The 13,576-nt window shown below is 44.9% G+C and overlaps 1 protein-coding gene across 1 annotated transcript; it reads left to right on the top strand.

Annotated features, from left to right (window-relative positions):
• The first annotated feature begins 519 nt into the window (after positions 1–519).
• LOC138635237 (double-stranded RNA-specific editase 1-like) lies at positions 520–12,515 on the top strand. Its single transcript, XM_069722613.1, has 9 exons — positions 520–574; positions 1,479–2,398; positions 4,319–4,433; positions 5,059–5,227; positions 7,511–7,665; positions 7,753–7,921; positions 8,950–9,131; positions 9,497–9,675; positions 12,339–12,515. The coding sequence occupies exons 1-9, from the start codon at positions 571–573 to the stop codon at positions 12,513–12,515; spliced, it is 2,070 nt and encodes a 689-aa protein (XP_069578714.1). The 5' UTR covers positions 520–570.
• The last annotated feature ends 1,061 nt before the right edge of the window (positions 12,516–13,576 follow it).

Genomic DNA, 13,576 nt, shown 5'->3' with positions numbered 1-13,576 from the left:
CATCCGTCCATCACGCCACCCATCCATCTGTCCGTCCCACCATCCGTCCATCCATCCATCCGTCTGTCCATCCATCAATCCGTCTATCCATCCATCCATCCATCCTTCCGTCCCTCCATCCGTGCCTCCATCGGTCCCTCCGTCTCGCTGTCCTTCTCTCCATCTGTCCCTCAATCTGTCCCTTCGTCTCTCTGTTCTTCTCTTCATCCATCCATCCATCCATCCGTCCCTCCGTCTCTCCATCTGTCATTCCATCCGTCTCTCCATCCATTCCTACATCCGTCCCTCCTTCCCTCCCTCTGTCAGTCCCTCCTTCTATTGAGCTACACTCTTTATTGAGTTGATTAGACTCAGGTTCATTGTTCATGTTATGTTCTGAAGGAGATCCGTTCTCCCGGTGGAGTCCACCCCACTGCTCTGTTTGTCTGAGAGTCTCTTTAAAGAAACCCTCTGTCTGGTGATGAAAGTGTCTTTGACTGAACTTTGTGTGTTCCTGCAGGTCGAGTTGGAACCCGGCCGTGTCAAACCCAGCAGAGGCAGCTCATCACAGGGGGGAACGAAGCAGAGACCATGAGTAAGTGTCTTTATTAATTCACTGAACAGTTTGGCATCATGCTTCAGCTGCTGGTTGTCCTCAGAGAAAATGGATGGAGCTCTTTACACTCTTATTATTTGTGTTGGACAGCCGTAATCCTGTCCCCAGTCTGGGACAATGTGGATTAGACCCGACCGAGCAGAGAGGGTTGGTGATGGAAGTGTTCAAGGTTATTCAAGGCTTTTTACTGAAATAATAAACACTGATCAAATATCAGGAGACACTTAGACACTGACTGTGCACAAGAACTGCTGAAGGCCAGAGACAGACATGGACATCTAGTCAGAGACAGACATGGATATGGACGTCCAGTCAGAGACGGACATCAGAGACGGAAATGGACGTCCAGACAGAGACAGACATGGACGTCCAGACAGAGATGGACATCAGACGGACATGGACGTCCAGACAGAGACGGACATCAAAGATGGAAATGGACGTCCAGACAGAGATGGACATCAGAGACGGACATGGGCGTCCTTGTAGTCCAGTCCGTTTTCTTTATATTCAGACAGCTGATTTTTTTTCTGAGCTGCAGCACAATAACAACATCCCCTCCTCCCCCCCAGCAGACCTATAATCACTGTGTTGCTCAGAGCATCAGCTGCTTTTGCTTTCTTGTTTCACTTCCTTCCTGCAGCCATGTTGTTTACAGTAGAGACTCAGTTTATCTGCGTATGTACATTTTGTAATGATTCACTGTTCATACTGTGATGTAGAACATCTAATTAATATAAAAATAAATATCAATATTGATGAACACACATCACCTGTTCAGGTAAGATTAATATTGATGAACACCTGATAAAAGAATATCTAAATTTCACCTTTATTATAGCCTCCATTAAACGGTTCTGTACATTCCTGTGTGTGGACCCTTCAGGTTGCTGCAGCACCGATGTGAAGGAGAACCACCACGTGGACAGACTGGTCTCCAAAGACCGGGTTGCAGCTCTGGCTGCTGGAGGGGGGGGGAAGCGGCCCTTAGAGGAGGGGAACAACGGACACACACACTCCTGGTACCGGCCCAAGAAGAGGAAGAAGGTCCCCGGGCCTGTTCTGCCCAAGAACGCCCTGATGCAGCTGAACGAGATCAAGCCGGGCCTGCAGTACCGGCTGCTGTCTCAGACCGGGCCGGTCCACGCTCCGGTCTTCGTGATGACCGTGGAGGTCAACGGGCAGCTCTTCGACGGTTCCGGTCCGACCAAGAAGAAGGCCAAGCTGACCGCAGCGGAGAAAGCGCTGCGCTCCTTCGTCCAGTTCCCCAACGCGTCCGAGGCCCACATAGCGATGGGCCGGACCCTGTCGGTCCACACGGACTTCACCTCGGACCAGGCTGACTTCCCAGACCCGCTCTTTAATGCTTTCGAGACCCCCGCCCCGATAGACGATCCGTTCTACCTGAACAGTAACGGTTCCTTCAGCTCACTGGGAGTAAAGGATCCGCTGCTGCCCTCCCCGGTCCAGAACCTGGCCCATAACCCAATCCAATCCCCCTTACCTCCACCCCCCTCCACCCTCATTCCTCCAACCAGTGCCAAGAACTCGGTGATGATTCTGAACGAGATGCGGCCGGGCCTCAGGTATGACTTTGTGTCGGAGAACGGGGAGAGCCACGCCAAGAACTTCGTCATGTCGGTGACGGTGGACCATCAGAACTTCCAGGGTTCTGGACGAAACAAGAGGCTGGCCAAGGCTCGGGCCGCCCAGGCTGTTCTGTCCACTCTCTTTAACATGAACCTCGACCAGGAACCATCACAACAGCCCATACCGAGGGAGGGGCTGCAGCTGCACCTGCCACAGGTAAACAGGGAATGGGATGCGGGGAGGGGGCTTATTTATTAATCATTATCTTATTACAGTGTGATCACAGTAAGAACATTATATTGAGGTAGATAATGGCATCATGGGACAGCAGAAGTATCAGATATTATATTTCTGTTCTGCATCGTACTGCAGATTAAAAATATACAGAGCAGATGTCTTCATGTGAGTTTCAGCGAACTGAAGTGTTCAAACCAGTCAGAGGATTAAAGAGGATCTGATTCATGTCTGAAAATGATCATCTGAAACATTAAAACTTGAACATGATCTGCTGTAGCAACATTTTCTGCTTGTTTCATTAACTATTGTGATCAATAGTTAATGAAACAAGCTGGTCACCAGAAACAGTGGATGTGTGTCACATGTTCACCGCTGACACCAAACCTGTGTTTCATAAAACAATAAAACGTGATATATTGTCTTCAGTCTATATTCAACTAAATATGGTTCTTGTGATCTGTAAATCATTACATTCTGTTGTATTTACATTTTCCACAGCATCACTTCTTTATGACTAAAGTTGTAACCAAACATCAGTCAGTTTGTTTACATCACTGACCTGTCAGAGACGCATCAGACCTGATGTCTGTCCTCTTTATGCTATCCTCTTCATGTTGTCCTCCTCTTGCTATCCTCTTCATGTTGTCCTCTTCATGTTGTCCTCCTCTTGCTATCCTCTTCATGTTGTCCTCCTTTTGCTGTCCTCTTCATATTGTCCTCTTCATCTTATCCTCTTCATGTTGTCCTCCTCTTGCTATCCTCTTCATGTTGTCCTCTTCATGTTGTCCTCCTCTTGCTATCCTCTTCATGTTGTCCTCTTCATGTTGTCCTCCTCTTGCTATCCTCTTCATGTTGTCCTCCTTTTGCTGTCCTCTTCATCTTATCATCTTCATGTTGTCCTCTTCATGTTGTCCTCCTCTTGCTGTCCTCTTCATGTTGTCCTCTTCACGTTATCCTCTTCATGTTGTCCTCTTTATGTTGTCCTCCTCTTGCTATCCTCTTCATGTTGTCCCCCTCTTGCTATCCTCTTCATGTTGTCCTCCTCTTGTTGTCCTCTTCATGTTGTCCTCCTCTTGCTGCCCTCTTCATGTTGCCCTCCTCTTGCTGCCCTCTTCATGTTGCCCTCCTCTTGCTGCCCTCTTCATGTTGCCCTCTTCATGTTGCCCTCCTCTTGCTGCCCTCTTCATGTTGCCCTCTTCATGTTGCCCTCCTCTTGCTGCCCTCTTCATGTTGCCCTCCTCTTGCTGCCCTCTTCATGTTGTCCTCTTCACGTTATCCTCTTCATGTTGTCCTCTTTATGTTGTCCTCCTCTTGCTATCCTCTTCATGTTGTCCCCCTCTTGCTATCCTCTTCATGTTGTCCTCCTCTTGCTGCCCTCTTCATGTTGCCCTCCTCTTGCTGCCCTCTTCATGTTGCCCTCCTCTTGCTGCCCTCTTCATGTTGCCCTCCTCTTGCTGCCCTCTTCATGTTGCCCTCCTCTTGCTGCCCTCTTCATGTTGTCCTCTTCATGTTATCCTCTTCATGTAGTCCTCCTCTTGCTATTCTCTTCATGTTGTCCTCTTCATGTTATCCTCTTCATGTTGTCCTCTTCATGTTATCCTCTTCATGTTGTCCTCTTCATGTTGTCCTCTTCATGTTGTCCTCCTCTGGCTGCCCTTTTCATGTTGTCCTCCTCTTGCTATCCTCTTCATGTTGTCCTCTTCATGTTATCCTCTTCATGTTGTCCTCCTCTTGCTATCCTCTTCATGTTGTCCTCTTCATGTTATATTCTTCATGTTGTCCTCCTCTTGCTGTCCTCTTCATGTTGTCCTCCTCTTGCTATTCTTCATGTTATCCTCTTCATGTTATCCTCTTCATGTTGTCCTCTTCATGTTGTCCTCCTCTTGCTTTCCTCTTCAGGTCCTTGCAAACGCCGTCTCTCGTCTGGTCGTTGAGAAGTTCAGTGAACTGACTGATAACTTCACGTCTCCACACGCTCGACGGAAAGTTCTGGCAGGTGTCGTCATGACAACAGGTTTTCCTTTTTTCAGTCAGTGTTTCTCCAAAAAGCCAGTGTCCATGTTCAGGAGGGATTTTAGAGAGTTCAGCAGAGAAGAGATGACATGTGTGTGAACTGTGTGTATCAGCTGATGTCTCTCTGTTAATATTCAAACTCACCTTGCTGTTAAATCAGCTCTTCTTCTACCAGACAGGTGATGCTGGATGATCTCAGACTGAGGACACATCCTGTCCTCTGTTCTCTGTGGGTTTAAACTTTAAAGTTGCATTAGACTCCAACAGAAACTTTTCTGCTCCAGTTTTCAGCTGTTGTTTTTAATCAGAGAGTGTCTGTGGTCCCGTTCAGCCTTGTTTCATCCTTTTATTTCTCTCCTGAAGATCTGAACTAGTTTTATGTTCTGTACATGTGTCTGTCAGTGATCCTGAAAAGCATGGTCACGGGGTTAGGGTTAGACTCAGGGTTAGACTCAGGGTTAGCAGCAGGCTAGCTGCAGACAGGATGTGTGGCAGGTGCTCGAATGCCCGGCGGGAGAGCACAAGTTAACCAAAAATGGACCAGAAGGTGTTTTACTGTCCATACAGCTTGCAGGATGACACGTCTCCTCACCTGACAGGACCGCTGATGTCTCCTTTCTCTCCAGGTGCCGATGTGAAGGATGCTCAGGTGATCTGCGTGTCCACGGGGACAAAGTGCATCAACGGTGAATACATGAGTGACAGAGGTCTGGCCCTCAACGACTGCCACGCTGAGATTGTAGCTCGTCGCTCTCTCATCCGGTTCCTGTACTCCCAGCTGGAACATTTCCTCAGGTGAGCTGCTACCTGTGTCCACCATCAGCGTGGCTGCATGTCCTCCTGACAAGTCTGAAATATGTAATATAATACAACCCCATTTCTGAAAAAGTTGGGACGCTGTGTGAAATGTAAATAAAACCAAAATGAAATGATTTGCAAATGTCACAAACTCGTATTTAATTGAAAATAGACCAAAGACAGCATCTCAAATGTTGAAACGGAGAAATGTTATTGTTTTATGTAAAATATATGCTCATTTTTAATCTGATGCAGCAACACGTCTCTATAAAGTTGTTCCAGGATCATGTTCACCACTGAGCTGCATCACCTCAGTTCCCAAATGTTTCCAGAGTGTTGTTAGTTTTAACAGTCTTCTAAAAAGAAGAATTGTTAGTTTTAACAACACTCTGGAAACCTTTGGGAACTGAGGAGACCAATTTCTGGAGTTTTGAAAGTGAAATGTGGTCCCATTCTTGCCTGATAGAGGATTTCAGCTGCTCAACAGTTCAGGGTCTCCTTTGTTGTATTGTTCATGTCCTGATGCTCCAGATGTTTTCAATGATTGACAGGTCTGGACTGCAGGAGGCCAGTTTATCAGCGGACTCTTCTACTAGAGAACCATGCTGTTGGAATACGTGCAGAATGTGGTTGGACGTTGTTCTGCTGAAATAAACAAGACCTTCCCTGAAAGAGACGTTGTCTGGATGGCAGCATATGTTGCTCCAAAACCTGAATATATCATTCAGCATTAATGCTTCCTTCCAGATGTTCAAGCTACCCATGCCATGTGCACTAATGCATCCCTGTACCATCACAGATGCTGGCTTTAGAACTGAGCTGATAACAAGCTGGATGGTCCCTCTCCTCTTTAACCTGGAGGATGCAGCATCCATGATTTCCAAACAGAATCTCAGATTGTGATCCATCAGACCTCAGGACAGTTTTCCACTTCACCTCAGTCCATCTTCAATGATCTCGGTCCAGAGAAGGCGGCGGTGTTTCTGGATCATGTTTCTATCTGGTTTCTTCTTTGGAGAGTTTTAACCTGCATTTGTGGACGCAGCGATGAACTGTGTTCACAGACGATGGTTTTCACAAGTGTTCCTGAGCCCATGCAGTGATTTCCACTCCAGAATAGTGTGTTTTTAATGCAGTGCTGCCTGAGGGCCCGAAGATCACCAACATCCAATATTGGTTTCCAGCCTTGTCCCTTGTGTTCAGAGATTTCTCCAGATTCTCTGAATCTTTTAATGATATTATGAACCGTAGACGATGAAATCCACTAATTCTTTGTAGTTTTACGTTGAGGAACATTATTCTTAGATTGTTGAACTATTTTCCAACACAGTCTTTCAGAGTGGTGAACCTCCCCATCTTCACTGCTGAGAGACTCTGCTAGGGAAGCAGAGTCTCATCAGTCAGAGAGACATCATCTTTTTATACCCAATCATGTTACTGATCTATTGCCATGGTAACCTGATTAGTTGTCAGATGTTCCACCAGGTGTTTTTTGTTTTTTTTAATGTTCGCACAACTTTTCCATCTTTTGTTGATCCTGCCACAACTTTTTCGAGACGTGTTGCTGCCATCAAATTTTAAATGAGCAGATATTTGACATAAAACAAAACATTTTCTCCATTTCAACATGATATGTTGTCTTTGGTTGATTTACAATTAAATATGAGTTCAGGAGATTTTCAAACACTTGCATTCTGTTTTTATTTACATTTTACACTGTCCCAACTTTTTTAGAAACTGGGTTATATATAATATCTTAACAAGTCTGAAATATATAATATAATATGTATATCCTAACAAGACTGAAATATTTAATACGTGATTAACATGGCAAAGCCTGAGGGACACGTGTTCAAGATAGATAGATAGATAGATAGATAGATAGATAGATAGATAGATAGATAGATAGATAGATAGATAGATAGATAGATAGATAGATAGATAGATAGATAGATAGATAGATAGATAGATAGATAGATAGATAGATAGATAGATAGATAGATAGATAGATAGATAGATAGATAGATAGATAGATAGATACTTTATTAATCCCCAAGGGGATTTTTTTTTTTTTTAATGATACCTGTTCTCCATCAGACCAGAGTGTCGTCCACCACAGTACAGTAACATTCACTGTTTTTAAACCTGCATTTAATCTTGTATTAATAGTGTTAATAATTTATAATTAATAATCTGTAGACTGGACCTTCTCAGACAGCCTGACGTACGACTGTAACGAGCTCTCACCGACCAGCTGTCTGTCTTTGTATGTTTCCATAGTAACAGTGAAGAGGAGCACCACACATCCATGTTCACCAGGTGTGACAGCAGACAGGGCTTCAGACTGAAGGACCACGTTCAGTTCCACCTGTACATCAGCACCTCTCCCTGTGGGGACGCCCGCATCTTCTCTCCTCATGAAGCTGGAGTGGAGGGTGAGTGGACGCAGCTCAATGTCAAAGAGTGGACATGTTTCCTGTCTCCTCCTCACCGTGTCTGTCCTCTCGGCTCGTCCCGCTCAGATCAGGGAGACAGACACCCGAACAGGAAGGCCCGCGGCCAGCTGCGCACTAAGATAGAGTCTGGTGAAGGAACCATCCCTGTTCGCTCCAGTAACACCATCCAGACGTGGGACGGCGTCCTTCAGGGCGAGAGGCTGCTCACCATGTCCTGCAGTGACAAGATTGCCAGGTCTGTTTCATTATCAGCTCTGACACGTTAAGTCCTTCTTTGTCCTCCCACAGTCTGAGACAGGACGGTGAGGAGAGGATGTGAGCAGATGTTGTCTGTCACCTCCCTCAGAGACCTGTAGGTGGAGCTACAGGGTGGACTGGTAGACTGGTAGACTGGTTACCGTGGACTGGTCAAAGGTTACAGAACATGAATCATTACCAGAGCAGAGACAGGAAGTGAACACATGAACACTAACACTGCTGTTACACCATGTAGAGCTGTTACACTGCCGTTACACTACTATTACACTACATAGATCTGTTACACTACGTAGAGCTGTTAGACTACGTAGAGCTGTTAGACTACATAGAGCTGTTACACTACATAGAGCTGTTAGACTACGTAGAGCTGTTACACTACGTAGATCTGTTACACTACATAGAGCTGTTACACTACATAGAGCTGTTACTCTACGTAGAGCTGTTAGACTACGTAGAGCTGTTACACTACGTAGATCTGTTACACTACGTAGAGCTGTTACACTAAGTAGATCTGTTACACTACGTAGAACTGTTACACTACGTAGAGCTGTTAGACTACGTAGAGCTATTACACTACATATAGCTATTACACTATATAGAGCTGTTACACTACATAGAGGCTCTCTGTAGAAGACATCGTGCAGGCTGATGCTACAGAGAACAGATAATGAATCAGTGTAGCTGCAGTCGTCTTTCTTTGATGATATTACAGGCAGGTGTTGAACAGTGCTGCTGATCAGACCAGCAGGAGGCCTGATGATTATGTGATGTATAAAGAGGCTATAATCACTCCACCTCTGTGTCTGCTGCTCTTCTCAGGTGTCATGTGACCACTGGAGTTCTGATTGGGCCTCTTGATGAGTCTCCAGCAGGCTGCAGCAGCTCAGGACATTTCATGTTAAAGTTTTCAGGACACTGAGTGGGATGCTCATGCTGATGTGTGCAGATTGCTGAGTTTTTTTCTGGGATCCCTCAGGTGTAACCTCCTTCTCTTTGTCCCCTCAGGTGGAATGTGGTTGGATTCCAGGGTTCTCTGATGAGCTACTTCACTGAGCCCATCTACTTCTCCAGCATCATCTTGGGCAGCCTGTACCACGCCGACCACCTGTCCAGAGCCATGTACCAGAGGATCACTGAGATGGAGGACCTGTCTCCGTCCTTCAGCCTAAACAGGCCGCTGCTTAGCGGTGAGAGCCACCATGTGTTTTTAAAAATGACTGACTTCCTGCGATCTGTCATCTGTCTACCTCACCTGACTGAACTGTCTACCTTCACCTGACTGAACTGTCTACCTTCACCTGACTGAACTGTCTACCTTCACCTGACTGAACTGTCTACCTCACCTGACTGAACTGCAGGGACGTCTTAAAGGAGCAGCAGAAGTCTGAGAGGCATGTTTTACAGAGTAGCAGAGGAGAGGAGATCAAATATCATAAATTTGAGTAACAGGGCTGTGTGAAAGTGATAACTCTAACTTTATACAGTAAGTTCTCATTCAGCTGTTACTTGTTTTATAACATGGATCCTCCATCATGGCCGCTCTGATCTACAGGAATAAGTAACGCTGAGGCTCGTCAGCCAGGGAAGGCACCAAACTTCAGTGTGAACTGGATGGTGGGAGATACAGGCCTGGAGGTGATCAATGCCACCACGGGGAAAGATGATCTAGGTCGACCCTCCAGGCTTTGCAAACATGCCCTCTACCGCCGCTGGATGCGTCTGCACTGCAAGGTAACACGCTGACTTCTCTGTGACGCACTGCGAAACAATGCTGCAGGTACGATTGAAAAGATTCCATTTCTATAATTCAACAAAGCTTCATTATTTATTTAAACATATATTCAACACATTCAGGGGAGCAGCAGGCGCCATTAAAAACAAGAAGCTGCAGGACCTGTTGATCTGTCAGTCCTTTTAGCTGACAGTCCAACACTAGGTTATTAAGATCCATCTCCAGAAATATTATATTAATTGTGGTAGATTTATTTGTCCTGAACCGTTCAGTGTCACATTTCCTTGGTTCAAACAGTTTCTGTCAGAAGTTTGTTTATTTGATGAACTTCTGCTTCATTGAATTCTACAGTGTGATTTCTGCCCACAACATTTGGCATTACGGAGTCAAATAGGTTTGTTTTCCTCAACCGAACCACGTCGTTTTGACGACACAGCACCCTCTAATGGACTGATGGGTGTATTACACGCTGACAGAAACATTTCTAAGATTCAATTTTTTATTCTTAATTTAATCCTGAACCCAAATGATTTATTTTTTGGTGACACTATCACAACATACGGTCTCTAGGCCGTCTAACCCATATCAATTGAAGATAGACCAAAAACAACATATCAAATGCTGAAACTGAGAAATGTTATTGTTTTATAAAATACACACTTCTGTTTCTTACTTCTGGCTTTGCTGATATGCTCATTTTGAATCTGATGGCAGCAACACGACTCTATAAAGTTGTTCCAGGATCATGTTCACCACTGAGCTGCATCAACTCTTCTTTTAACAACACTCTGGAAACCTTTGGGAACTGAGGAGACCAGTTTCTGGAGTTTTGAAAGTGAAATGTGGTCCCATTCTTGCCTGATAGAGGATTTCAGCTGCTCAACAGTTCAGGGTCTCCTTTGTTGTATTGTTCATGTCCTGATGCTCCAGATGTTTTCAATGATTGACAGGTCTGGACTGCAGGAGGCCAGTTTATCAGCGGACTCTTCTACTAGAGAACCATGCTGTTGGAATACGTGCAGAATGTGGTTGGACGTTGTTCTGCTGAAATAAACAAGACCTTCCCTGAAAGAGACGTTGTCTGGATGGCAGCATATGTTGCTCCAGAACCTGAATATATCATTCAGCATTAATGCTTCCTTCCAGATGTTCAAGCTACCCATGCCATGTGCACTAATGCATCCCTGTACCATCACAGATGCTGGCTTTAGAACTGAGCTGATAACAAGCTGGATGGTCCCTCTCCTCTTTAACCTGGAGGATGCAGCGTCCATGATTTCCAAACAGAATCTCAGATTGTGATCCATCAGACCTCAGGACAGTTGTCCACTTCACCTCAGTCCATCTTCAATGATCTCGGTCCAGAGAAGGCGGCGGTGTTTCTGGATCATGTTTCTATCTGGTTTCTTCTTTGGAGAGTTTTAACCTGCATTTGTGGACGCAGCGATGAACTGTGTTCACAGACGATGGTTTTCACAAGTGTTCCTGAGCCCATGCAGTGATTTCCACTCCAGAATAGTGTGTTTTTAATGCAGTGCTGCCTGAGGGCCTGAATCCACCATCCAATATTGGTTTCCAGCCTTGTCCCTTGTGTTCAGAGATTTCTCCAGATTCTCTGAATCTTTTAATGATATTATGAACCGTAGACGATGAAATCCACTAATTCTTTGTAGTTTTACGTTGAGGAACATTATTCTTAGATTGTTGAACTATTTTCCAACACAGTCTTTCAGAGTGGTGAACCTCTCCCCATCTTCACTGCTGAGAGACTCTGCTTCTCTGACATCATCTTTTTATATCCAATAAAAGATGTTACTCATCTGTTGCCATGGTAACCTCATTAGTTGTCAGATGGTCCACCAGGTATTTTTTTTTTATCTCAGCACAACTTTTCCAGTCTTTTGTTGATCCTGTCACAACTTTTTAGAGATGTGTTACTGCCATCAAATTTAAAATGAGCAGATATTTTATATAAAACAAAACATTTCTCAGTTGCAACATTTGATATCTTATTTTTGGTCTATTTTCTATTAAATATGGGTTTATGAGATTTACAAATCAATTAATTTTGTTTTTATTTACATTTTACACAGTGTCCCAACTTTTTCGGATATGGGGTTGTAACTCCTGCAGCTCCTCTGCTCACAATGTACAGAGGGTCAGTGGACAGTAAATGGAAGCCCCAACAGCGCTCACTTTGTCCACTGACAATATTTATTTGCCCTATTAATTTGTCTTAAAGACAGTGTGGAGCTTATGGAGTCAGAATTATGTCCAAAAAGACTGTTCATATTTACAGATTCAACAGAGTGAAAATAGTGACAGGAGAGGTTTATGATGAGGATCTCTCAGCTGAAGGAGACAGGACAAACAAAGAAATGCAACGTGATTTTAAAAACTACAGAAAAAATAAACTAAATTATAAAGCACAGAAAAGACTTTTAACTCTTCTGTGCTTTTACATTGAAATGCAGCACTTTTACTTTGAAAGGCTTTTAGATGTATTTGGAGTTAGAGTTCTTCTTACACCGCTAACGTCTGACTCCCACAACATTTGAATTCACATGGCTTCTGTACTTTTCAAGAAAATAAGAACAGTTTGGTCCTCTGACAGTTGTTGTCTGTGTCAGTAAAGCCTCCTGTCCATGTCCATGTCCCGCAGCTGTCCTCCACCCTTCGGATCAGAACACTGAGGCCCAGCAGTTACCACGAGGCCAAGCAGGCAGCGCTGGAGTACCACTCCGCCAAGCAGACACTCTTTAGGTCCTTCCTCAAGGCGGGGCTGGGCGTCTGGGTGAAGAAGCCCATTGAGCAGGACCAGTTCGCCCTCACCTCCTGAGTCGGTGCTGGTTTCTGAGTCGGTCCTGGTCTCTGAGTCGGTGCTGGTTTCTGAGTCGGTCCTGGTCTCTGAGTCGGTCCTGGTCTCTGGTCTCTGAGTTGGTCCTGGTCTCTGAGTCGGTCCTGGTCTCTGGTCTCTGAGTTGGTCCTGGTCTCTGAGTCGGTGCTGGTCTCTGAGTTTGCCCTGGTCCTGGTTCTACTATGTGAGATACTCTGAGTTGAAGATAACCTCCCTCTGGATCTTCAAAGACTTAATGTTTCTGGAGAGAAGAGGCAACACATCGATATGTCAGATTAAACATTCCAACTTCATGTTTCAGCCTCTCAGTCGCCCTCTCAGTCAGAACTACGAATCAGAAAACATCCTCATTCAGCCACTTATGCAACTTTATAAAAGGACACATCAAATAGACTGGAGATTAAACAATGGTGGTTTAAAGGCATGTGTATATAAGAGTATAAATATATTCATTTTGCACGTGTAATTCTACCAAACTCAAAGAAGGTGTCCTCTGCAGTGAAAGATCTGTGACCATGTTCAGTTCAGTGACAGCTCAGAAACTCATCCTGCAGTTTAACTGGTTCATATGAGCTCAGAGTACACAGCAGTAAGTCTGAAGCTCGAGTCCTGATTCTCAGACATCTTCAGTGAGACGCTGTTGTCCTCAGTGTCTCCCGCCAGCTCTAATAATCACACCTCCAGTCTGTCTGCTTCAGTCCAAACTCAAAGACTGCACCGCTGTATTTTTACATGTGGAAGTTTAGGATCGCTGACAAACACTTATACACAAAACTTACACTGTGTGGTGGGAGGCACAAAATCAACAATACATTAATGTCCAGTCTTTGTATCTTTATCTACACATGGAGAACTATATATTAAAGCCATGCTGACACTGGTGAACACTGAGCATCAGTCCTTGATCATACTGGTGAACACTGGTGAACACTGAGCATCAGTCATTGAACAGCATTGGTTCAGCTTCTGCACGTGCATCACTGTGCTGCATTCAAAAGACGGTCCACACCTGACCCGACAGGAGACTGAGATGGTCCACACCT

The sequence above is a fragment of the Brachyistius frenatus genome, unplaced genomic scaffold (genome assembly GCF_029030835.1).
Source record: "Brachyistius frenatus isolate BFR_SWC_R1_liver_20210118 unplaced genomic scaffold, ASM2903083v1 Contig_297, whole genome shotgun sequence".
NCBI lineage: Eukaryota > Metazoa > Chordata > Actinopteri > Embiotocidae > Brachyistius > Brachyistius frenatus.
This window is presented reverse-complemented; position numbering and strand designations above follow the sequence as displayed.